Below are 26,798 nucleotides of genomic sequence, written 5' to 3'. Positions count from 1 at the left end.
GTCCTTTAAAAATTCTCTTTGGGCTGTTAGTGCAGTAATAAACATAAACATCCTTCTCTTCCACTTAATGATGAAGAAGGATAAAAGGATAAAGTCACATTAAAACCGTTCATGAGAATTATCTGAACGGAGAGTGGGGAACTGGCAATTACGTTGTTTTCAGACGGATGACGTACAGTCCACCATAAAGATATACTTCTTAAATCCCTCTAGAATCAGCAGAATGGCACTATTCTGATGAGGGTTTCCTGACAGAGCCCTTAAGCCTGAGAAATAAAGCTACAAGAAACCCCTTCATATTTCATAGAAAGAGTTCTAAATAATTCCAAAGAAATAGTATTCTTTGGGAGTACAGTAGGCTTTCAACCAAATCCAACAGGGGAGCCATTTTCTTGGAAAACTGGAAAGACTATTAGGAAAAAAAAACAAAGTGAGGGAGAAGCTTTTTACAAAGTTTGCCTTTTTGTAAACTGTGCACTACAAAATCCAAGCATCCAAGAAAAATTTAAGGTACCCCTTAAGAAAGGGGAACCCATGGAAAGCTAGACTTTTAGACTTAGAATTGGCAACTTGGACAACCACCCGGATTTTCTGTCCAGATTCCAGGTCAACTCTGTTAGTTTGACCAATCTACAGAGACAGGAACCCTGTAGACAGCAGATGGTATGCAGTTTAAACTTACTCGATTTAAATATTCAGTGGAAACATTTTTAAAAACTTTCAATATACAGTATTTTTTAAACTTTCAATATATAGATAGCTACACTACAAGAGCATACCATCTATGCAACCTTTTGATTTTCCTTAAAAAAAAAAACCACAACAACAACAAAAAACAAACGAGGTGAAGAAAGTTGTGTCATACAACTATGACCAATATCCAACTTAAAACTTACTAACATAAGCTTGTTTTGAATTCAGAATTGGTATTTCACCTCCTGTCCCACCCCATCTCTGTCTCCTGAACCCATTTGTGGCTTCAGAAACTACTGAAGAAATCTACTTCAGTTCTACTACTGATGTAGACTTAAGAAGAAAGAGGGCTACATTTCATTTGGTTTTACATACACGAATTTAAGCTTCTACCATGCATCTATTTGACAGTATAAAACGTTCTTATTTATTCTTAGAATAAAGTATTCTTACTATGTTATCTACAGTGTTTCACTTCACTTAGATAACAGAAGTTCATGGTTAGACTCTCATAAAACACAGCGAAAAAGGGCTTCACGTTCTTCTCCATTAGCGGAAAATGACTTCCAACTATATAAATGAATACATGATCTTTAAACAATTTTAAATGAAAGAAATATAAGTAAAAACTCCTATTTTTATGGTCGGCTTTTCCAAAAGCAAGTCATTATCATATGCTATGACCCCTGTCAATTTGTTAATCCTCCTTCCAATTGAAATTCTATTTTCACAGAAGGGTTATGGTTGGCAGGGACCTCTGGAGGCCATGTAGTTCAAACCCCTTGCTCAAGCAGAGTCACCTAGAGCCAGATACCCAGGACCATGTCCAGACAGTTTTTCAATACAGCCAGGGATCAAGACTCTACCACTGGCAACCTGTGCCAGTGCTCAGTCACTGTCACAGTGAAAAAATGTTTCCTGATGTTCAAAAGAAATCTCCTGTGTCTCAGTTTGTGCCCACTGCCTCTGGTCCTGTCACTGGGCACCACTGAGAAGAGCCTGGCTCTGTCCTCTTGACACCCTCCCTTCGGGTATTTAGATAAATTGATGTGAATTCCCCCTGAGCCTTCTCTTCTCAAGGCTGAACAGCCCCAGCTCTCTCAGGCTCTCCTACAAGGAGAGATGTTCCAGTCTTGATCTCTTAACCATCTTTGTGGCCCTTTGATGGACTCTCTCCAGCATGCCCATGTCTCTCTTGCACTGGGGAGCCATTTTTGTTCATTTTTTTCCAATAAAGCTTTAGAAATCCTGTGTTCCATTGCCTTTTGAGAAACTCCTGAAGGAATGTACAGGCACTATGTACAGAATTCATCAGCCTACTCACTCCTTTTTATCCAAATCACTTCTAGTAAGCTAGAAAGGAACCAAAATCTTCCCCCGCGTTCATGTTTTTTTACAGTTTAAATATTCCTTAACATGCTTATGAACATTATTTTCCAGAACTGTATCAATATGTAATACGTAATCTTAGAATTAATTCAATGAAAAGCATGATTTTAACCACTGCTACTAGATTGTCTTCTTTCTAGATATAACATTCAGTCACAATAACCTGAGTAACTATGTTTTTGAAAAAAGCAGCGATGTCTTGAGTCACTATAAATATTACAAAGCACATATCTGTAAAAGGGAGGGCATGCTGACCCAGGTCATTATCTTACTCCCTTAAGAATACATAAAATTCAGAAAACCAGATTGGGATCTGAAATACTGTGCTGTTGTAAGAGTCATGAAGCATCCCCATTTTCAGCAGATTGTCATAACCACCCTGATGCCTCTGTGAAAACAGTTTGGCTTATTTAATAACAAATATGAATACACTGAATATATCTCTTGTTTGTTTATATGGTACAGCAGGTACCCCCCAAAAATACCAGATGCCATAAGGTAAGGACAAACTGAAAAGTTTTGGTTGGGAGTACATAAAAGTACAGGTTTCATTTTTTAAAGCATTCAAAGCAACATGAAATCTTAAGGCCTTCAAACCATAAACTCTAGAAGCCTTGCATCCCATTAAACAATTTTTTGACAAGCTTCTTATTTCTTTCAAAATTTTGCACTGTTTCTACATTTTCATGCTGTACTTCAAAAACATCATACTCTTACAAGCAACCTCTTGTGGACTAGACACTTGTTTATATTGAAAGTACAGGCGATTAAACTAAACCTTGTAATTTAAAGCTTCATGGAACAGTAATTTTTATGGCCTGATAAGTAATGGAGACAAACTTAGGTAACCCAGAAAGACCCAGACAAATATATTTATTTAATAGCAAATGTTTACTAGCCAGGCTACAGAAACAATACTGTCTTTTCCCCCCTTCACTGCAAAGTACTGAGTGTACACACACATGAACAAAGCCAGAGAGAACAAGGAACACAGTTACAAAAGAGCATTAAACCAGCAGATAATTTATCTGTCCTGCTGAGGAAAGCTCAGGGAAGTGAGCCAAAACATCTGAAAAGAAGAAAACACGAGAGGACTAAACATAGGAAAGTAGGAGATATAGTGCTGAATTAGGATACCGCAGACCCTTTCATACTCTACACCCACCTACACTGCTGCAACTTAAACGGTTTCTTGAAGTCTCCCCTGGATCATTTATTCATGAATCCAACAGGCCACTGAGCTCCTGCCAGAAAAAATCTCTGAAATCACCACTTACACCAAGCATACACAGCAAAGTATAGCACTGCCCAAACATTTAGCCTGAGAGTAAAGCAAGCGTTAGGCTGATGAAGAACACAAGAGCAGCACCTCTGCTAGCTGATGCTTACGTCTTTCAGACTAACTGCAATTATTTCAAGCGTGATGCTTACCTTTAATAGTTTCCTCCACAACTTCTACTACACGATCTATCTGCTGAACCTAAAAAAAGTCAGAAGGTCAATATCTAAGTAGTCAACAAGTGGACATACTTTATATAAACTCTTCTTACAAAAGTGTGTTCTTCTGGATTAAGGGGGACTAAAGAATTTGGGGCTTTGTTTTTAGAGTTTTTTTCTGTGTATCTTGGTTCATCTGCCAAAAGTAACTTTAAAACTTCCCACCTAAATTAGTTTTATTATATATAAAGATATATAAAAATAAATAAAATTTAAAATCATTTTTTTAAATGAGACAAATTTTGTCCTTAAAAATAGAAAGTTTCTGTAAGTTTGCAAAAGTTGGCAAAAACCACCAAATGGCTAGAAAAAAGGGATGCTCTAAAAGCGTTCAGGCTTTAACTGCAGTTCATGGTGTGTGAAAGGCAGTGGGCACCCCGGCAGTCAGCACCTGGGTGGCTCCAACAGCCCCTCAGCCTAAAAATGCATCTCCCCAGCCTCAGCACCAAAATAGTAGACAGTAGAGAACATAACAAGCTGAGGATATTGTGAGGGCAGATTATAGGGGAGAAAATTAAGGCATTATTACAGGGGAAAGACACTGGAATATGCGAAGAAATTAAAAACACTGTGGTCAAGTTTAAGGGAACAAGACATCCTGGGCTTACTGCAGGCAGCATTCGGAAATGGAAATAAAAGCCCCAATGCTTTTTACAAGACACAATAATATTTAATGACCATGACAATGCTTCTCCAGCAAAGACAATTAATTTATTTTTTAGTGTTACACTTAGCCAAATTGACCCATAACATGATAAATACTTGAATTCTTTCTTATGAGATACATTATTTTTTTATTTAAAGTTAATGGTCAATATACTACAGATTTTTCTGTATTAAGTAGAAGGAATCAGCATGAACACTGCAAAATTAAAACTCTCACAAATTCTTCAATTTGAGATTCTTCCTACAACTTTCATCCAAACTGCCTACTCTTTGTAATGTCTACTATATATGTGCATAGATGTTTACACACAACGCAGGAAAGCCTACTTTGCACATTTAAATTAGATGATAACTTTCTCACAACATTCCTTTTTAAACACTGCTTCTCCAAGCTGTACGTTATATGAAGTAGATTGAGTAGGAATTTTGCAGTCATTTCTTTGCAGTTTCTTCTCCAGTTTATTTCATAAACAAAGCAGAAAAGCACAAGTTGCACAGGCTTCAAAAGCAGAAGCTGGTCTGCAACAAGAAGCCTGGAACTTGGATTGCTTGCATCAAAGCCATTAAAGTTCTGTGCCCTTAAACCACCGAGTTTGCAATTTCCTGTAAACACATGTCTGCACAACCATCTCTATTTCACATTCATTTTCCAATCGGTCTAATAGCAGCTAAAAAAAAAATAAATAAATAAGCTCATCTGTAGTTGGTGTCTGATCTAGAGTTCCCAAGTCAAGTCAGTGGAAGTCTGTTCCTTTCCTTGTCTGGGTGTTGAATCAAGTTCCTGTAAATCTATTTTTTATTATTTGGATTTTTTCCCTAAACCTTTTAAATTACAGCCTTTTCACAATACAAATCGCTGCCACTTCAGGTTTCTGAATACAGTATATTAGTTATGAATCCCAAAAATTAAGTTATTTAAAGTATTGCTAATATTAGCATTTTAATAATCTTATTAAAAGATATATATTTAAAGCCTTTTCTTGATTATAAGCATTCATATAATAGACATATATCAATATTTAGCAATCTACTTGTAAAGAAAACACACATAGGCAGCTATGTGAACACATGCATTTTTACATACTTGTATTACATATCCTTTTCAGATATAATTAAAAAAAAATGACCTAAGATACTTCCACATAGACTTTGTTACTTTTGGAAAATAAATTTTAAAATGCAACTTGAAAACAGAAGTGTACACATTTATATAGACAGAGAACACAGTCTGTACCAAATACACTGCCTAAATTATTGCTACATATCTCAATACTAAACTGTTGGAAGTTCATAAGCATCTTAAAAGAAGTGAAATCTGGTTGGTTCGTAACCTGAGCCACCCTTGATTACTTTCCATGCTGTACATCTGGGGAATTTTTGCATAGTTCCAAATCCCCTGTTAAACAAAGATAGAGGAAAAAAAAAAAACCCACAGCATATTGTATTTTCATTTTATTGGATAAATTAAATTATCCTGAATATGTCTGTCAAGAAGACAGTTCATGTAAGTAATTAAAATTATAAGTCTGAGTGATAATGAGATCTGTGACTAGGTGGATGTTTATCCTGCCTTATGTGTTATTTCCCACATTAAGTATTTTTCATTTTAAATCATTGGAAATTGTTTGGCTAAAGACCCAAGTGCTCAAGAAGAAAATATGGAATGCTTCCAATCTGCATGTATGAAAATGAAAGTACTTTAGTAAAACTGAGGTGAATCTGGACTGAGAAGAGGGAAGAGTATGATGGATTCTTGTTTGAAAAAAAAAAGGGGGGGGGAAGAAAAATGAAAAAAAATTCACAAAGACAAGGTAATATAATTTTCTTGGGTAAACAAAGGCCTGCAGGATTCCTTCACCCACATCTCACTAACCTTACGGATAATTCTTTTCTGGAGTGGCATCAAAGGCATCTGTAAGCCTTCTTGAGCAGAGAAGCAATGTCTCCATCAGGCATGAGGAAGCCCATGAAGCAGACAAAATTTCTTAGTGGTGTATGAAGGGCAAAGACACCATTCCTCACCGTTTCTGTGCAATGAGTCGCAGTAACCCAAACCTTCAGGACTGACAGCGGGTATGCTACTGCTGGATGTAGTTAGTGCACCGTACTTGGCTCCACAGGGCACGTACACAAGGGACTTTTTGTCCTTTACAAATGGTTCTCCTTTAGGACTCAAACAGGACAAAAGCTAACGGCAGACTCGAGCAGGCAGCTGAACAGGACTACACACACACACAAAAAACCCAACAAATAACAACAAAAAAAAAAGCACCACAAAACAAAACCAACCCCAAAACCTACCCAACACAAATGAGGGCTGAGATGGATATAGGACAAGAGCACCCACAAGTCCCATGGGATGGAGGAGCAGCCCAAGCAGAAAACTGGCTGGTCAAAAAGCAAGGAAAAAGAAGGGAGTTTATCAAAGCATGAAGTGTGAGTTGAAACAAATACCAAGAAAGATCTCTGAGCCCTCCTGGTGGGAGTACAGCTCAGCAATCCATGCTGGGGCTGAAGCTTCAGGTCACTCCTGAACACACATGTGAGCCAGCTGCATTTCAAACCACGCGTCTCCCAGGACACCCCAGCACTCCACTGAGGGTCAGAAGCCCTGAGCTCCCCAGGTAAGCACCAGTAATTATATGGAAATGTACGCATGGTCCATTTGTCACCAGAGAGAGTCCCCCAGCTGCCTTTCTACTGTCACAATCACATCCAACAGATGGCTGCTAGGTGCAAACAGCCCAGACATCTTCATAACGCGCTCCGTCTGCAGTGTCACCCCAGGCGCTCTGCAAGGGCAGGCAGACAGCCGTGTTGAGGATAGTCACGCAAATTCTTCCAAGCTCTCAAGCATGACCCACATTGTCTCAGAACCAGTACCAATGTCCCAAAACCGTTTTGCAGGAGGTGGACTAGAAAAAACAAAACCTCTAGGAGAGCTCCTATAAACTCTTAACGGGCAGTTAAGTGAGAGGTTGCACATTTACCCTGAGACTTTGTACTTCGTAGGAGCCAGTGAGCCTCAGACCAAAGAAAGCTACCCAGAAAAGTGCATTCGTGAACCTATCGTGGAAGTAAGAGAAACTTTCTGACTTTCCCTTCAGGGAAGCACAAAGACTTCTGCAAAGACCCTGCATTGTCATCTGGGAGGACAAAACCTCACACGAGATTTACAGTGAAAGAGATATACTTCCAGTTTAATGCATCCACTGAAATCCAGAGAGAAGCATTTTGCAGGTGAAGGTATTTGGACCAATCTATTTCTGAAGTGACAGGACCAACACAAAACAGGAGAGATGGTCTTTAGATGCCACTTACAACCAAAGCCAGGTGAAAAGTGCTACACTTCATAAAAACAAACCACTCTTTTTAGTGAAGATATCCAATGGCTTAACGGTCTTTTTCTGAGAGAAGCCCATGCTTCTCTCGGTGGTGGCAGCCATGACAAGAAAATAAGAGGGTGGTTGTGAAAACAAGCACTTCATGAACATCCAGTATTTTCTGGAGGACTGTACGGGGGCTGGCGGAGCCCCCAGCAGCGCTGTGCTGGTACCAGTCGCAGGGGAGGCAGTGGCAGCACCGCAGCGCTTTGGCTCCTGCCGGGCAGCGCTCGCACGGCCTCAGGGCTGGCTCCAGCCCCCCTCACCGAGGGGTGGGGGACACAGCCAGGACAGCTGACCCAGAGTGGCCAAAGAGTCATTCTGTACCATATGACTTCTCAAATACAAAAGCTCAGAGCAAGGAGGAAGAGGGAGTGTTCATCATTTACGTTGTTTTGCCTTTTAGAGCAACCGCTACACATCCTGAAGCTCTGCTTCCTGGGAAGTGACTGCACGTTGCCTACTGATGGGAAGGAGGAGTTTTCCTTCTCTTCTACACACATGAATTTTCTATTGCTTCACTAAAATGCCTTTACCTTGACCCACAACAAGGGGTTTTTTCAGCTTATTTAATCCCCACCTCATTCTGCTAAGGAGAGGAGTGATAGAGCAGCTTGGTGGGCACCTGGCGCCCAGCCAAGGTCAACCCACCACAAGGACACAGGCTGCCTTTTCATGGAATCCTCTGCATGGGCATCTAAGGCACCACAGAAAAGCTGTTTGGTCCAAGCTGCACCACTGCAGAAGCAGAGGAATGATCTGGCTCAGCTATGTCTTGCAAAAAAGGTGGCAATGCATAAGGCTTCCTGGCAGTCTATAAGATAGAAGAAAAAGCATTTCTTTTCTCTCCTCTTAATACAGCCCAGAGATAATTTCAGACGAAGTCAGCTGCAGGAAGCATATTTTCACCAGAGGCACACTGCCCTTTGCCAACTGTCACCGTGCTTGTGTCTTCTGGAGTTATGCCCCTGACTGTCAGATAATGGCTATCCCAGACTGAATCCTACAACACAAGCATTTCAGTTCCTTCAGAAAATACCTCCTTGTATTGTGACTTGAACTTTCTCCATCTCAGAAGAAAGTGCCTACCAGGTGATGAACCATCATTGTAGGAAGTGGGAAGCATCTCCACACTCAAATCAGCAGTTTCCCTCAAATTATCTTGTGATTCTTAGTACAGCGAAACCTCAACACGTGTGAGTGTAGAATACATCACGCTCTTTGTTGTCTCCAAATCGTAAGATCACAGAATAATTTCTGCATCTGACATGACATTTCTTGTGAGTAGTCACAAGGGATGCACATCACCTGGCTGACGACTGCTGCTTCTGCTGCGGGACTGGGATTAACCTGGTAGAATCAGCAACGAATAAAAACAAACCAGAGACAAAGCGTGAGATCCCTGATGCTTGCCACCAGTGACTGCCTTCTGGCCAAGAAGTTTGTGGTTTCACCCTCTGATGAGTCTCGGATCTCAGAGTTGCCACTGCTGGTTAAAAACGGCAGCAGGTCCCCTCCCAACCAGCCTTTCAGGGACCCCCCCACAGCGAGCTCAGTGCTCCCCACAGCCTGCTTCCTTTCAGCGAGGAAGGAAATGTCTTTCCACCGCAGAAGGTCTGAAGGTTAAAGCTTTTCTGATGTTGACAGGACAGTGACAACTCTCTCAAGAAATTCCTCCCGGAGCCTCCCACGCTGCCCTTCCCTTGGCACAGCGACTGAGTTTCCCAGAGCGGGAAATTTCACTAAGGCAACATGTAAGCACATCCAGGACCAGAAAGTGACATGGAGAAAAAAAAATATTGAAGCCAGTGAAGGAGGGATGAAGACCAGAAAAAGTGAAGGCTAGAAATGTGTACTGAAAAAACACTGCAAAACAAAACAAATTTTAAAAAGCCCCCCAAACACCTTAGCTGATGCTTGAGGGAAACTGAGGACAGGGTACCCACAATCTAGGCAGGGGCAGCAGCCCGACTGCACAGCACGAGGCTACTGCTGAAACAAACACCACCAGCACCCAGCTGCTTATGGACACCCTGAAAGCGAGCATACATAACTACTTGAAGTAAAACAATCTTTTTTTTTTTCTTTTTTTTTTTGTCATCTAGGAAAAAGCCTACCCATCTTTGATTTTCATTCACATCGATAAGAAACAAATCAATGTGAATGAAAATCTTGTGTGAAAGTTACTACATAAATAAAATCTTAGGTAACTACATGCACTGTTTGTAATCCTGAAGATTTTAACTCCTCCAACTCTCAGTTTCACCTTACCTTGTTTAGGTAACACTATCAGATGTTGGATGTTAAAAGCCTGCTCAGCCTTACGCTCTGTCTAAAGCCAGTAAAAGGGAATACGTGGCTTCAAAAGTCACTTCACATCTTCTAAAAAAATCTAAATTATTTTACAGATCATTATCTTCATCGACCACAAAGGGAGCTGAGCAAAACAGAGTCTCAGATTACAGCACTTAGGCAGCATAAATCCAGGCCTCAGTAGATCACTTCAAAAGGCATGTGACCAGCCACTCTGGCTTCAGAGGGATAACATCTGTGTTTAAAACCTCTGCTGACCATCGTAATGGGCAATATTCCAGCTTAGGAAGGTATTCTGAAAGCAGGCTTCAAACAAACTTTGAAGGGAAGGAGGCTACCCCAGAAAAGCACGTAAACAACTGATTTTCATTGCTAAACACTGCCACAGCTGAAGTATAATTCCTATCTAAATTAATTCGTGCACAGTTTGATTCATAGGGCAGGACACAACTGCTGTGGAAATGAATAGTTACTATTTGCATGTCCAATTTTCAGTTTAAAAGCAGGTGCTTAAGTGCAATTCTTCCTGACTTCCCAGGTTCAAGCGTCACGTCTGATTATCAGTGCGGCAATTCAGAAGCCAAAGCCGCCCAGCTGAGTGGTACTGACTGAGCTTGAATTTTGCATGAAATCATTCTTGGCTGCAAGTTACAGAAGAACAGCGTGCACCTGTTCCCAGGCTTTCAGCATGCTTTCCAAGAAGTTCTGCTAATTCAAATCATTCCAAATAAAATTCTATCAAATTTGTCATTCATGAAGTACACATTGGATATTTGTATTTATGCAAGGCTCCAGTTTAAGGGCAGCAGAGAGGATTGCAATCTTTAATGCAGCCTGACCTTGCAAACACTGCAAAGTAAGGAAGTATCATTACCTCTGTTTTGAAAACATCCTTGAAACTTGTACGAACCGATCATCAGAAATATCATGCAAAACATCACCCTCATTCAGGACACCAAAGCAGCAGGGACGTACAGGCATTTGGCAGCTTGGTAAGGTGACACTGATTTTCTTTCCCAATGGCACTGCTCAAGCTCTGCTCACTGGAGGGTTTTACAAATGGAGAACTAAGGCACATTAAATTTAAAATTTCTATACCCATTATAGAAGTTATGTGTTTATATTTCTGTAGCATGCTCAGCACTTTTTATACCGAACCATCTATTTCATGGTGTGCCCCCAGTGTTACATGCTGCTACTGGGAGTGTTCAGCACTTCCACTAATCACACTCCACAGTTTAAAACTGGGTATTAAAAAAATTATCTAAAGCTTGCCTTATAGAGTAGGACGGCCACAGAAAAGGGTTCGTTGAAGGCCAGGGAAATGCAAGGAGCCCCTGCAGAGAGACTGTCATGGTTATACATTTCTCCTGGAAGTGGTGGCTTCAGGCTCAACTTGGCCAACGAGCCTGCAGTGACTCTGCCATGCACAGGAGCTGCTCCTGACCCACAGCGCAGCAGCAGAGCCAGGATTACAGCTTTGGTGACATCGGATATATTTTATGCAGAGGAAAGAATGGGCTGAAATCCTTCCCTTGGGAAATGGAGGTACAGCAGAAGATGACAGGTCTTTGATGGTACATGTTACATTGGGAAAGATGGAGAAGGAAGAAGAATTGAGTTGATGATTTCATTCAGGAAGGGGAGAGATTTGCTCATCTGCTGAGCTATCATATGCTTTTAAGGGGACACATACGTGCATTAGGCTCCATGCTTTCAGTTTGTCCAGTAAGTCTGACTGTTTCAACTACAGATACACGGGGCTTGTGAAGCACCCCAAGACCTATGAAACCTCAGCAAACTGGTCAGGGGTTGGGTTGCAACATGCAACATGCCTTGACACTCCAGACAAGTGTCAAAGAAACATCTCATCCCATTCCAATGGTTCAACTTAGCACTGGAAACAAAGGGTTTGCGTGCCATTGTATGCAACAGATAGTTACAAACTCTGCTAAATCTTTCATTCCTTCTTGTCCCTCCCTTCCCTTCCCCTATAATCCGATATATAGATATATACATATAAATAAATAAATAACCAGCATAGTGAAAAGTCACATACCCTTCTTTGTAGTAACTTTCAATGAAAAGTGAGGGACATCCTTTGACTACGAGGGTTGATTTCTCTTTGCAATACCATACGTGCACTTGACTTTCAAGCGGGTACACTACTCCAAAAAGGAGCAAGCTTTGGAAGCCACCTGAGTGTAAATGGCTGTGAACGTATGTAATCATTGTGTGTTTTGTGTATTTTTCACACTTGGCAGGTGTATTACTGCCTAGAGCTTCCCCCTTCCAGAAAACAGCTCCTTTACCTTGCCACATTACATCATAGTTTGCCTTGTATGGAGCCGACGGCAATGCCCCAACCCACAGTATTCTTAAGAAGTGGCAATGAATTTGAAGAGACACAAAGCTCAGTAATATCACAAATGGCAGCAGGGATATGAAGTTGCCTTTCCTTCCCTCCTGCCCAACTCAAGCAATAACAAGTGGACAGTGGTCATTCAGTCCTGTATTTCTCAAGTGCAGATCAAAACAAGTCCTGAGTTACTAGAATGTCTCTGGTAATTACATTGCAACTTCCACCTCCATCATAACAAGATGAGTAAAGGAGCCCTCTGACATACTCTGCCTGCCCCAGAGGAGTTATAATTGCTGGTAAATAACCACATTCTCTGACAACACTGTTCTTTAAAAAACAAACAAAAAAAAAAAAACCCAAAAAAAAAAAAGAGAGAGAACAAGAAAATAGCAGAGCTTACATAAGCAACAATAAATCAACTATATCTCTTAGCCAAGTTGAGGACAAGACCAACCTAAGGGTAAAACAAGATTTCCAAAACTGTACTCCTAATGCTTAAAATGTTAAAGCCAAATCAATATCCTACTGCCAATGTAACTTTGTCTATTTCTCAATTCTGTCAAAACTGCCTTTCAAAACTATTTTGCAATAGTAAGTTAACAACTCATACCCTTTAAATACAGTCATCCCCTCACACACACTTTTTCTAAAATGAGAATAAAATCTTAAATACACAAACTGAAAACATGGACAATATCTGCTTGCATCTGTTAATAGTTATGCCTAAAGTTTAAGACCGTTCTGAGCTAAAGCATCTATTACTTAAAAGCACAGTAAATTCTACCCCAGCTATGACAGTTAGAAGACAGTGTCCTTATTGTGAAGATCACATTTCAGTATTTTCAGCTCCAATTCAAAAGTACTTGGGAACACTATATTAACAGCCTAATTCCTCTCCAAACTGAAATCTTTCTGTAAATACAAATACAAATATATTTCACTAAACCCTGGTTCTAAATATGAAAACTAAGATGAAGAGGCTAATTTTCAGAAATTACATATTACCTAAATAGGAAAGGTTTGGATTTGTGTGGGTTTGTTTGTTTGTTTTTTAAAGGAAAAAGAAAAACGATTAAAAAATAATAAAAATCAAACTTCAGGTCCCCCAAGTTTCCCAAGTTAAATTCAGCAAAACTGAAACATCAAGTTACAGTCTTGGTCAAAGGATAGTGAGTCACTCACTTTTCTTCCTCTGTTTTTCAGATGTGTAAATATCATTATATTCACTGTAACAACCAATTACAGATCACATAACTATGTTGCCTCCAAGCCAAGAGGAAATCCATTCACTAATTATTTTGGGGGTTTGCTGTGCTGCTGCACAAAGTTGCAGTTAATTTGCCAGTCTTAGAGATGACAGAGCAGCACAGTCCTCTTTCATATATATTTGTGTAAAGTCAGACTGCAGAGTGGAACAGAAAGTCTGTTTCTTCCATTAATCTGTAACTATCAATGCGATATCATTTACACAGAATAGTGCGGCATTTTACAGCCCCTGAATATCATTTCTGGGCACTCAGTTAATTTATAGGCATTACCATAGCTGAGAATGGCATCTGGGAAAAAAAACTGGGAGATAAAACATTCTGAGTGACACCAGTAATTAGTTAAAAATTCAAACAGCACAAAGTCCATCTTTATAAAGAATTAAAATAAACCAGTTGATGAAGCCATTTTCTTCCTAATTCCAAAATGAACTATTATTTTACTTCTAAAGTACTTTGAACAACTGCATCTTGTATGATCTTCTAATGAAAGTGAGAAGTGCGGAACATTTTTGTTGTTGTTTTTCCTATAAAAATCTTAGTTTCAACCTGAATTCATGACACTGCAGTGGAAACACGTTGGCCTCTTTATGTCTTTAATGTAGAAACAATGCTGCACAGTCACGTGCTCTGACTTAACAGAATACAGGACAGCTTCACGGCACCTCCCACACACTGAATCCAAGGACACTGCTTCAGCTCAAACAGGCCTTTTACAAATTCATCCAGTTTTTATCTAAAGGCCTGAACAATGAAGAATCTTTCATGCAATCGTTGAGGTTGGAAAAGATCTGCAAGATCATCGAGTCCAACTGTTAACCCAGCACTGCCAAGTCCGTTACTGAATGATGTCCCTAAGTACCGCATCTACCTCCAGGGATGGTGAGTGCCGCTCCCCTGGGCAGCTTGTGCCAATATTAGCTTGTGCTTTGATCCCGGATTTTCATGGTTTTACAAAGTTGATTCAATTATATAGTAGTACTTCATCCCCAAAGGATACTGAAGGCACTTTACTAACTGAAGTCAAAAGCTCTTTGGTTCTCTTTTCAAGGTAAAGCTTGGTAACTCTTTAATAATTCATTTAACTCTCCAGACTGCCTCAAAGTTAAACTAATTTGCCATTCTGCTTAATAGTGTGAATTAAAAAAAAAAAAAAAAAAAAAAACAACCAAACACACCACTAAAGCCTAAGCTGTGTCTGTGTAATTCATACACACCAGTCTTTTACACTTCTTCCACAGATCTTTAAGAAAAGGGCATCTTTGTCTTAAAGCAAATAAACTGTGATTACTTTAAAGAACACGGTAATGGATATCTTCATCACCCTGGATGAAGCCTGGATATTTTCAGGCTACAAAGGGCATCAGAACTCCGTTCCACCAACAGTATCCCTTTCCTTCTGCCCTCGCCCCACAAGCAAGCCAAGCCACCTGGATGAAAGCAGGCTTAAGTGCTGTATAATGCAAGAAGACTACGGAGGGTACCCAGGCTCTCTGCTGCTTTTTGCAAGTGAAAAGAACGAAGACTACGTATTTACACTGACCCATTGAAAACACTTATGAAAACCTTTGGTTTCTGCCTGATCATGATACATACCCCTATAATACTCAAGCCTTTCAGGTAGTCCTGACGAGGTTGGGCTTGCGGCACGCAGCCTGCTAGAACCACCTTCTTCTTCCCTTCTTGGGCTTTCCTAAAGAAGAACAGACAGTATATTAATATTTTCAAAATTCATTGTTTTCAACTTCGAAGTAGTTATACCGTGCATGTGACACATGAAAGCAACCAGAATGAAAACATTCCCAAATCAGAAGCAACTCGTACATGTTTGAACCTCAGAAACCAAACCAACCAACACACCAAATGAAGCTATCGGGCCACAGCACGCATGTACAGCTACAGAGGCCATCACCATCATGTGTCTTGGACAAAAGTACAACCTTGAAAGCCCTGATCAAGCTCAGTTAACCTTTATTTGCCACAATGACAGCAGAGTATCTGGTCAAGAAAGATGGGACAGGGCAGAGACATCAAGGTCAGTTCAAGAAAGGTTACACAGAACGCAAGAGGCAGCCCACGCAGATGGGAACTGCTAGCTCAGAACATCAGCATTTATGTAGTATCAGTCAGAAATGACCAGTTACATCAGTCTGGTGGTGTTTACTTAAAGACACTTATTTACTTTTAAATGTGCATTTACTTAAAAATGTTTAAGTAAACGTTCACTTAAAAACATATGGAGCATTTTCAAGCTTTAACTGCTTGCCTTTGGCAGAGAAACATTTGTCTGGATATGAACTTACATAGTTCCTTAGCTTTGATGCTACCTTAACACCAAGTAGCAAACCAAAACACTAAAATTAAATGGTTAACACTGTTCATTTTGTTAGTTATATTTTGACTCGCTTTGAATTCAGCACTGAACATCAAGCCATCACTGAATCTTGAAACTACAGGAAGCCCTGAAAAAACTATTGGCTGCATACAGAACAGTGAGATGCAAAACCTGCTTGTGTTCACTCAACTTTGAAGATCATCCATTAACACATTAACCCAACATGACTACTGCATTATAATGTGCAACGCAGTAAAGAGAAGCACAGAATAATTTTAGCAGATCTGCTAGGTCTGACATATTACGGGTTGCTCTAAGAACTCTCTTTCACAGTCACATGCTGTATCACAACCTCCTGGCAGACTTCTGTCAAACTGGAACCTTGTAAATCCATATTTTCTCCAGCAATATATGGATTCATGAAGTGTTTACTGTTATATTGGAACAGGCTAAGACATGTCATAACATTTTCCAGAAAAATTCTCCTATCCAAAATATACAATGGCTTAGACAATTTTATGCTCTCAGCTTGCTTGAGCTGTCTCCAAGCTGAATGCACAAGAGAAAGTGATGTTCAACAAGCACAGGGATACACAGATACGCTGAGTATCTGGAGTTCTCCAGCAAATGCAAATTTAACAAAGGAAAAAAAAAAAAAAAAATCACCCAAACCAGACTGGTACCACACACAGTTCCACCACTCACAAGTTTCACTTTATACTCATAATGTAAACAAATTTATTTACAAATTACAGCTCAAATGAAATCTCACAAGAACACACAATTTGTAATATTAAGGGAGATCACAGCCCATCTAGCCAAACACCTCATGTTGGCTGCTGCACTAAAATGAGCTACTTCTAAGGAAAAATTAAACATCCTATACACAGTCAAGTTGAAATAACAGGAAAATTAATTACACCTATTACCTCATATCTAATATAAATGTAGCAAATAAAATAATCAATTTTGGTTTAGTGGAACTTTTGGGAAATCTGCAAACATTCACCATTCAGAGCCTCATTGGTCCTCTACTTGCAAGCTAAGGTGTATAATATTAATGCAAATCCTCTCATCTCTTCCTTGATAATATTGCTGTGGAGAAAGAACTATGATGAAATGCTAATTTCATATATTTCTTAGGCAGGGAACCTAGCAACATGTCTCTGAAATCTGCAATCCTTCTTTTCTTTCAGCAGTAAATATTTAAGGGGTTTGCAAAACTTCAATAGAGGTCACCTACTTCCACGCATCCAAGTTTAAAAAAAAAAAATAAATTAAAAATCCTACTTCATGCATTACCTAAAAATGTCACATAGCACCATGTGACACTCCACTAACTCACAGGATAAAAATCACTACTTATATAGTCTAACAGACTCAACCTAATGCCTGGAGGCAAGACAATAAGACCTGTCTCCAGCAAACAAAGCACACATCCCTAGGCAACTCTGCATCTGGTATAATCTGGTGCTAGTAACAGCCATCTCCATCTACTTGAAAACCTGTGAGCACTACAGAAGAAAAAGCTTCTATTCAAGTCTTTTTATCTAAGAAAAAAAATAAATAAACAAAATTTCCCTTGACACATTAAATGGCATTTTAATGTTATTTTACAGCTTTAACATTTTGCTGTATCTTCTGGGACTATAACTGGAGCTAGAGGGAAAAAAGGTAAACTGAATATTCTTCATATTGCCTTCATTTAACTTTTTTAAAGTTCTATAGGTCTCTACAGAATAAAGAATTTTGCATACTGGGAATTTTTTGCTTTAAAATGCAATTAAGTGGAAATGTCAGAACTAAATTTTCAATCATAGCCAATTTTCACTACATCCATAATACACTGTACAGTCCAAGAAATCCACCATAAATGAAAAACCACTGTAAGGAAATTATGAAAATTTTTGCCTCACTTTCAGGAAACTTCTCAAAATATGCATTCCAGTACTATATCGTCACCTCCTTTTAATAGTTTAATGAGCACTCCTCATATTAACAAAAGCCTACAAAAATTATTCTTCAGAAATCTAGTTAGCACAGCAATTGTATTAGAAAAGCCTTTATCCTTCAAAAACATGAATAGTGATGAGAACAATACCTCTTGGAATCTAGTAGGTGGCATGAATAAATACATCTTTCCCTTTTAGACACCCTTTAAATTTTTTCAACTGCATGAACCTTACCTTGAACTTTCAAGTTAATTGACTCAGGAAACATTTTCTAGAAACGCAGTCTTTTCTAAAGACTACTTGGAAGATATACATCTGAATAGAAATTTATTTTAGAGCAATTCTTTCTTTTAATAAAGGCATTATTTGACCTACTTCCTAAGTAATGGGTGGGGAACAAACAACAAGTGAGAAAAAACAGAGGCATGAAAAAAAAAAAAAGTGCTGCGTACAGTCGAGGACTCATACAAGATCTGTAGAGGGATCATACGTTACACACACTGCAACTCCACTGCATAGATACAGCCATTGCAACTACAACTGTACTATCAGGCTTCATGAAGTATGTTCAAGCTATTCGGGTTTTTATAAATAAATAAATTTAAATAAATTTGAGAATGGGACTAGGATGGGGGAAACTTATGCCTTGCCTATGTGCACTTCTATTTATGTGGTCAGGAACCAGCCCAAACTGGAACATCTTGCTCACAATTTTATGTAACATGTTGTTGCACAGTTCCTCTACCTTTTTATTTTTGAGCTTCAAGAAAATTTGGTCAGCACCATGACAAAGATAAAGGTACACCACCCACCCTCCAGGAAAGCTCACTGCATGTATAGCAACACTGCTGGACACCACGGCAGCAGCGAGGAAGCTTACCACCTCTCCATGGCTCACACAGCTACTCAGGTGGAATCTCCACAGGAGAAGAGTTAGGGACCTTTCCCTGAGGTTCAATTCTAAGGAAAGCAATACATACATACATACATATATATATATATATATATATATAAAGAAGGAAGAAAAAAGTGAAAGCGGAGAAGATAGGCTAAGTTCAATGGAAGATATTCTGTGACACTGAGAGCAGTGTAGTTGCTACTTGCTCTTTGCTAGAAAGACAAGAGAAACCAGATCATCACCGCTCACCTGCTTGCTTCCCTTTCCAGCAGAGTTGCTCACGGGACTTTTAGAAGCTGTGAACTCTTAAGTGAATGACTCTCTGCTTTCAGAGAGCAACCGTTACCACTGACCAAAGGATCCCAGCTGCACAGAAGGGCACAGCAGGCACCTGAAATCCAAAGCAGTCTGTTCCGCAGGGAGCACAGCTGGCCACCTATGGAGTGGTCAGCATGAAACATGCAATTTGTAAAGTGTTGCTCTAGGACCATATAAGCGAAACCAAGTGTTATACCTACAAATCCCTTTTTTTTTTTCCTCTGAAACCCATTGTTGGTGGAATTAAATAATGAAGAAATCTTTAAACAATAAGCAAAATGGTGCCCACAGCAGGACTAATAACAGTCAAATACAAGTCATGGAAGAAGCAGTAGCGGATTTTTCATCTAAAGCAATAAATTAGGGGGAAAAGTGTTTTACACGAGTTAAAATTTGCATTGACAGTGGTTGGGAAATGTTAATAAAATAATAAAGGGAACTATTTCTGATGCTATAGTACAATATAGTATCTTTGCTATCTGAAATGAAAATGCAAGTATTTCAGCCTGAATCCTACTAAACAAACAACAACTGGCCAAACTCTCGAGTAGGTTTTTAGGTCAGTGAGCTATTTCTACCAAACACAGTACTCCTCACTGTTGTACCAGCACAAACCCGGCCACTTTCACATTAAGATGTGTATAGTTAACTCAGACTGTGCAATGCACCTGCATAGTCTGTTCACACCATTCTCATGGCCGCCCATTACACAAAATCTGCCACAACACTTATCAGGTATTTTAGGAAGGTGTGAAGCCATAAATCAACAGGAGGTTTGTGTCTAGAAATGCCCAACTAAAGACTAATATGCATGAAAAAATTTTGCTAAGACAGATGTAGCAGAATAGAGCACAAGCTGGATATATGATGAGATCAGGCTGCCAAAGGTTATAAAAAGTAAAACTGGGAGGGATACTACTTCCCAGGCTGTAGAAATGATGTTGTGATGTCTCTGGGAAAAAAGAAATGCTATTTGGGTAGATTCAAATGTGTGAAAGATCTTCCAACTGTCACATCTGCTGAATTAATCAGGAGGAAGCCACGAGTTTCAGAGAGAGCACAACATCTCTGGAATGAAGAGATGGTGCCTGTATAGCATTTAGAATACATTCCTGAAAATCCATAAAATCACACTGTTACTTTCTGCTTGAGGAATTACAAATGGTAACTCAAACCGTGGCTTCACAGGCTTTGAGCCAATCTAATGTCTCAGTCCTACCCAACAGCTTGCTTCCCAATCTCCCTGTCTGCTATTGCTGCCCCTGCCCCTCTGCAGCTCCAACCCCTCCTCATCCTCACTGCTGGCCATCTGGTATCACTCCTCCTCTGCTCCACACGCTGCAGCTCACCGGACCTTCCCAGGGCCCCACGTGACTCACCGACACAGGAGGAACCCATTGGCCACGTTTGGGGTTTTTTTACTGTTTTATTCCATTAGTTAGCTCCTAGCAGACAGGCTGCACTAGAGCCAAAACAGCGGTCAAGGGAAAGCTGTTGGGAAGGGAACAAAAGGAGAATTCAGGGGAACTCCTTGTTTCAGCCACGGTGAGCTTCACAAGTCTTGGGAAAGCTTTGAGGTTGCAATACGCTAAGCAGCACAGGTGAACAAAAAGCAAAAAGTATGTGAAGAAATTCATCCACGTTGTGCTTTCGAGGTTAGGGACAGCCCCGCAGTCAAAGGCATATGGAAAACCTGAGGAAAGCTTGTCAAGACTATTAATTAGAGCAGAACCCTTCAAGTCTACTTACGCCCGTCAGCTTCCCTGTACACTCCACAGCCCCCAAGGAATTACCGTCTTTGCCTTGTGAGGCATGTGATGATGTAAAGTTCACCTGAGGATGCTTATGCTAATTATTAAGAGTTTACTAAATCGCTCTTTGAGGACCACTCTCTAGCAAAGCAGGCAAAGCAGCCCTGTAGTTACCATGCGGCATCCTCTGAACTTGTGTCCTTTGACAAAACCCATCAGGTAACATGTAAATACTCCAGAAAAAAAATAAGTTGCACATTCTCCCGACACAAGCAAGCATGTCTTTTCTGAAAATACTTCAAAAAGACATAAATGCTTGCTCCATTAGACTCCAAACTGAGGTTGTAAAGATGCGCTCCAAGCAAAAATAAATAAATAAAAGCATCAAAATACCCCTCTCCAACAGAGCTTTCCGCTGGAGGTGAAATATCAGCTCTGAGAATAACCCCAACTCACATGCTATGTAGCAAATTATTCCCTAGGTTTCTGAGAAGAGATAACAGAGGAAGAAAAAAAAATATCGCATTTTATCTCCATTTGGATTTTCACAATATCTGCACGAACAGGTGATATGCTTCTCGCATTTTTCCCACTCTCAGAAAAAATGCATTTGAATGCACTGCCCAAACTTCTGCTTTTCGCAAGTACAACAGATCCATCCAGGGTTTTATGGCATGCTCCAAAATGATGGCCTAGCAGCTGCTTTCAAACTATAGGGAATTTTCCCAACACAGCTCTAATGTCTTGGTTTGAATGGAAACTTGTTTTCATCCAGCAACCTGGCATACAAGCGAAGCGACTGCAGGTTTGGCTGAAACAGGCAATCTCGTTTTAAAATCCAGAACCACTCAGGTCTGTGCCTGAGTTTTACTCTGATTTTCTGTAAAAACCTTGTAGGCAGCAGTTACTCTTGGGCAGTCATTACTCAGACACATCATTTATTGGTGATGATGGTCTTTTCGGCTTTTGAAGTAACAGTATTAAGATTCTATCAACTTGAAAAATCAGATGGGGATGTATTCAGGAAGAGGATGAGATGGAGGAAGGAATAAATCTTAAACCTGTCCTTGGTCCTGGCTGGTAGGTTTTGTAGCCCCAAGCAAGGCTTGAATTCAGCAACATCAGAGGGGAAGTGCCCTTCCCCCAGAACAGAGATCTGCCAGGACAGCCTGTGGGCCAGGCCAGAATGGTGACCGGCCAGCTGCTGTCCCTCCAGAGGATTAAGAAAATCAACTTAAAAGTCAATATAACATAACTTCAAAGCAAGTCTGCAAAACTCATAATTGAAAGTGATCAGCCTTATAACAAAATGGTTTTAAAAAGGAAAATGTAATTAATGACAAAATCTGCTCCACAAAAAAACTCATCTTGGCTGGTGGTGAAAAGATTTTTACTTGTTTGCAAAAAGAGTAAATATATTCATTATTTTTTCCTCATTATTGTCAAGTAGTCAAGTGTTGGGGTTTTTTCTTCTGTTTACTTAGAAGATTGAGGCACCTTGCCATACAACAGAAAATACTAGCAATTCAGTACAAAATTGCAAACCAGGAGGACCCTGCCCTGCTCCTGACGCTGTATTCTTAGCCAGGACAAAGTCCTGAGAGATGCCATCGCTTTTGGGCTGCTACTATGCCAATTAAAACCTTTCCATCCAAATGATAAACACTGCTGGGTAAGCTTTTCCCACAACTCAATTCTAGACCTGCTTGCTGACCTATGGAAGAACAGGTTTGGATTTTTTTAAGGAGGAATGAGATAGAGGATTTGCAGGTTGTATTTTTGGCCCTAATCTCATTTGAATTAAACTTTCTTACTTTTTTTTTTGGCTTGATAGGCCAGTGCCTTAGGAAGAGACCAAGGTTAAGAATTATCATCTAGAAAGCTCTGTGATTTATGTGATAGATCCAAAATGTGTTCCTTTCCCTCCCCCCCCCCAGAGTACAAACAAAATAGTACAAACAAAATAACAGGAGGTTCTCCCCAAACGGTGGACTTTGTAGTGAAAATAGTACAATAACTACATGGGAGGTTATTTCTAGGAATGGTAGGTAAATTAAGATATGCAGGAAGAGAAATTTAAGTACCTTTACTCAAGAGTAACCTTCTCCCAAAGAGTATTTCTGAGTGGCAGGAAAACTTCAGCTCATTGCAAAACCACCTACTATGAAGGAGCCCAGGAAAAGTTCCCTATGGATCGTGAGGAGTTTGGGATACTCCCCCACGGGTAGCATCAGTGACACAAACACACAGCAAGGCACACAGATTTCACTCCATCCCTCTCTGTTAGCAACAGCACTTGTCCTCTCAGCCTGGCAGAACAGCCCAGGAGCTGCCAATCTGCAAGGCGGGTACCAGACCAGGCGCCAAGACACCCACTTGACAGCTCAAACCTCCCTCCACCTCCACCCAAGTGAACAGTACAGGCTGCCAGGTCTCGTTAGACACCATCACACCTTCACTAGCTAACACAGGTGACGTTTGTGGGTTTACAAAATACTTGCTAAAATGTTGAGAAATATTTTTTTCTGCCATATTTTGCAGCTGTTGAGGCTCCTAGCATTCTTCTTCAGATAAAATGGTAATGTATATGCCTTTGCTGCTCTATAAACTTTTCTTTTTGTGAGGTTTTTTTGGTGGGGTTTTATTTTTTTTTTTTTTTTTTTTTTGTTAAGCACATTATTAGTAAGATGCATTGCTATGTTCCTGACCTGCTTCACAGTCTTCTTACTAGCATAGAATAATTCGGGTTGGAAGGGACCTTTAAAGGTCACCTAGTCCAACCCTTCTGCAATGACCAGGGACACCTTCAACTAGATCAGGTTGCTCAAAGCCTCATCCAACCTGACCTTGAACACTGACAGGGTTGGGGCATCTACCAACTCTCTGGGCAACCTGTGCCAGTGCCTCACCACCCACATCGTAAAAAAAATCTTCCATGTATCTAGTCTAAATCTAACCCTCCTTCAGTTTAAAGCCATTACCCCTTGTCCTATCACAACAAGCCCTACTAAAAAGTCTGTCCCCATCTTTCTTATAAAGCCCCTTTAGGTATTGAAAGGCCGCAATAAGGTCTCCCCAGACCCTTTTCCTCTCCAGGCTGAACAACCCCAACGCCCTCAGCCTGTCTCCATGGGAGAGGGGCTCCAGCCCTCAGAGCATCTTTGTGGCCTCCTCTGGGCTCACTCCAACAGTCTGTGTCCTTCCCACGTTGGTGGCCCCAGAGCTGGATGCAGCGCTGCAGGGGGGTCTCACCAGAGCGGAGCAGAGGGGCAGAATCCCCTCCCTCGCCCTGCTGGCCACGCTGCTGGGGATGCAGCCCAGGGCACGGGGGGCTTTCTGGGCTGGGAGCGCATGTTGCCGGCTCGCCCAGCTTTTCACACACCAGTACCCCCACATCCTCCTCAGGGCTGCTCTCAATCCTTTCATCACCCAGCCTGTATTGATACTGGAGACTGCCTCAATCCAGGTGCAGGACCTTGCACTTGGCCTTGTTGAACCTCCTGAGTTTCATACAGGCCCATTTCTTGAGCTTGTTCAGGTCCTTCTGGATGTCACCCCATCCCTCAGGTGTGTCAACCACACCGCTCAACTTGGCATGGTCTGCAAATTCGCTGAGGGTGCACTCAATCCCACTGTCTATGTTATCAGTGAAAATATTAAACAGTACTGGTCCCAATACAGACCCCTGAGGAACACCAATTGTCACCAGTGTCCAGATGGACATTGAGCTGTTGACCACTATCCTTCTAGATGCAGCCATCCAACCAATTCCTCATCCAGCAAACAGTCCACTCATCACATCCACAACTCTCCAATTTAGAGAAGGATGTTGGGGGGGACAGTATCAAAGGCCTTACAGAAGTCCATACAGATGACATCTGTAGCTCTTTCCTTGTCCACTGATGTAGTCACTCCATCATAGAAGGCCACTAGGCTGGTCAGGCAAGACCTGCCCTTAGTGAAGCCATATTGGATGTCTCAAATCAGCTTCCTGTCCTCCACATGCCTTAGCATAGCTTCTAGGAGGATCTGTTCCATGACATCCCCTGGCACAGAGGTGAGGCTGACAGGTCAGTAGTTCCCAGGGTCCTCCTTTCTACCCCTTTAAAAAATAGGTGCAAAATTTCCCTTTGTCCAGTCACCAGGGTCTTCACCTGACTGCCATGACTTCTAAAATAACACGGAGTGCCTTGACAACTACATCAACCAATTCCCTCTGGACTCTGGGATGCATTTCGTCAGGTCCCACAGACTTAGCTTGTTCAGGTTTCTCAGGTGGTCATGAGCCTGATCTTCTCTTATAGCGGAAGGGACTTGCTCCCCCAGTCCCCATCTGATGGTCCCTCCGCTCAAGAGGTGAGGGAAGAGAGGGTGCCAGTGAAGACTGAGGCAAAAAGGTTGCTGAGTACCTCAGCCCTCTCCATCTGTCACCAGCTGTCCAGTGGTGTCCATCGGGGGTACACTGTCTCTGACCTTCCTTTTCTGGCTGATGTACCTATAAAAGCCCTTCTCATTATTTTTTGTGTTCCATTAAGACCATAATTAGGCAAAATCCTAATTACTGTCTTAGATAAGGTTCTCTTCCTTTTAACATCCTTCAGTAAAATCTGCGAATAAACCCATCTCGTTCCTTGAACTCTGTTCAAGGCAGAAAATGAACACCAGGCATCTCTCAGGACTCTCCTGAACAGCCACACTAGACTTGACTATGTCGCCATTTGCGATTTTATAATCGAGTTCAGCATGTTGGTTGATCCTCTGGTAATACCTCTAAGTTTAAGCATATCACAAAAGTAATATCTAAGATGATAAAGTTTTTCATAATTACTGTTTTGTTTTTATTTTTGTGGGGTTGCAGAAAGGAGAAATGATTAATCCTTTTTCACTACTACTGCTTTGAACTACTACTACTGTATACACGAAGCTCAAAGTATAGACCAGCAAACCTCCCAAAACTTCGGCCATGCCCAGCACTCGCTGCTTTTGGCCCCCCAGCTCCTTTCATTGCTGATCTTCACCTCTCTGCTGACAGCACAAGTAACTTCAGCTCTGAGCTTCTTTGAGGGACAGCATACCAGACATACTGACATTCTGCCGACTCAGCCTTGCAAAAGCAGAGGCTGCTATATCACCAAGGAAGTGCTGCAGGTGTCAAAAGCTGGGATTACCCTTATAAAAAAAAATAAAATAAAAAAATCACCAGTTTCTGCATATTCTTGAAGTTTTATGTCCTTTAGTACGTACATGACAGGTTGTAGTGGGGTTGTAGAAATATTTCAGCATCTTTCTACATCTCCAGTTTCACGCTACCTTTTCTTCAGCAAGCATCTAAGGAAATCAGTGGCGAAAATTTTCAGAAGCAGAAATAGCTCCTATAGCAGCAATGTTGGCCTTTCTCTTCACCTTCTACCACTACTTTCCTCCTTCAAGTACACATTTGCATTCTTTCTACTACTTCAAAAAAGCAAGACTTCATTCTCCTCCTTCAAAATTTAATCCTATTCTGAATTGATTTTTCCATATATAGATGGACTGTTAATTGGATATACTTGTCTCAAAAGAAGTGAAACTTTAAATTCACTTGGAAAGGGACACAATAAAAAAATGGAAACCAGAATTATTACCGTGAACTTCCATATAACCCACTTGACTCTTACTGTATTCCTCTGTTCTTTCTACACATATTCCTGCAGGAACTATAATACTCCACCGCAGTATTTGTGGCGTATCTCTCCTTTATGTTTTGTTAACTGACCATTTATTCTGCTTCTCCTATCAATCTTCCCACTCTTACTTCTATTCATCTCTTTAAACATAAAAGAAGTGCAGTTTAGGGCACACTATTATTCTAATTAATTTGTGCAATACTACACTGCCTTTCAGGTTCAAAGTCCAGGCGGGCTTCAAGTTACATGCATGCATGGCCAATGGTTGTAATATAAAACCTTGTTGACACAATGGCTAAAAAATGAAATT

At 40.7% G+C, this 26,798-nt stretch overlaps 1 protein-coding gene across 1 annotated transcript in view; it reads right to left on the bottom strand.

The window, feature by feature from the left end:
- CDKAL1 (CDK5 regulatory subunit associated protein 1 like 1) overlaps positions 1-26,798 on the bottom strand; it is a 427,425-nt gene that overhangs the window by 278,243 nt on the left and 122,384 nt on the right. The window contains exons 6-7 of the mRNA XM_056332411.1: positions 15,165-15,261; positions 3,514-3,562 (exon numbers count right to left, since the gene is read on the bottom strand). Of these exons, the coding sequence (XP_056188386.1) occupies positions 3,514-3,562; positions 15,165-15,261 (146 nt within the window). The remainder of the gene's footprint in view (positions 1-3,513; positions 3,563-15,164; positions 15,262-26,798) is intronic.

This window comes from Falco biarmicus, chromosome 3 (genome assembly GCF_023638135.1).
Source record: "Falco biarmicus isolate bFalBia1 chromosome 3, bFalBia1.pri, whole genome shotgun sequence".
Lineage (NCBI taxonomy): Eukaryota > Metazoa > Chordata > Aves > Falconiformes > Falconidae > Falco > Falco biarmicus.
This window is presented reverse-complemented; position numbering and strand designations above follow the sequence as displayed.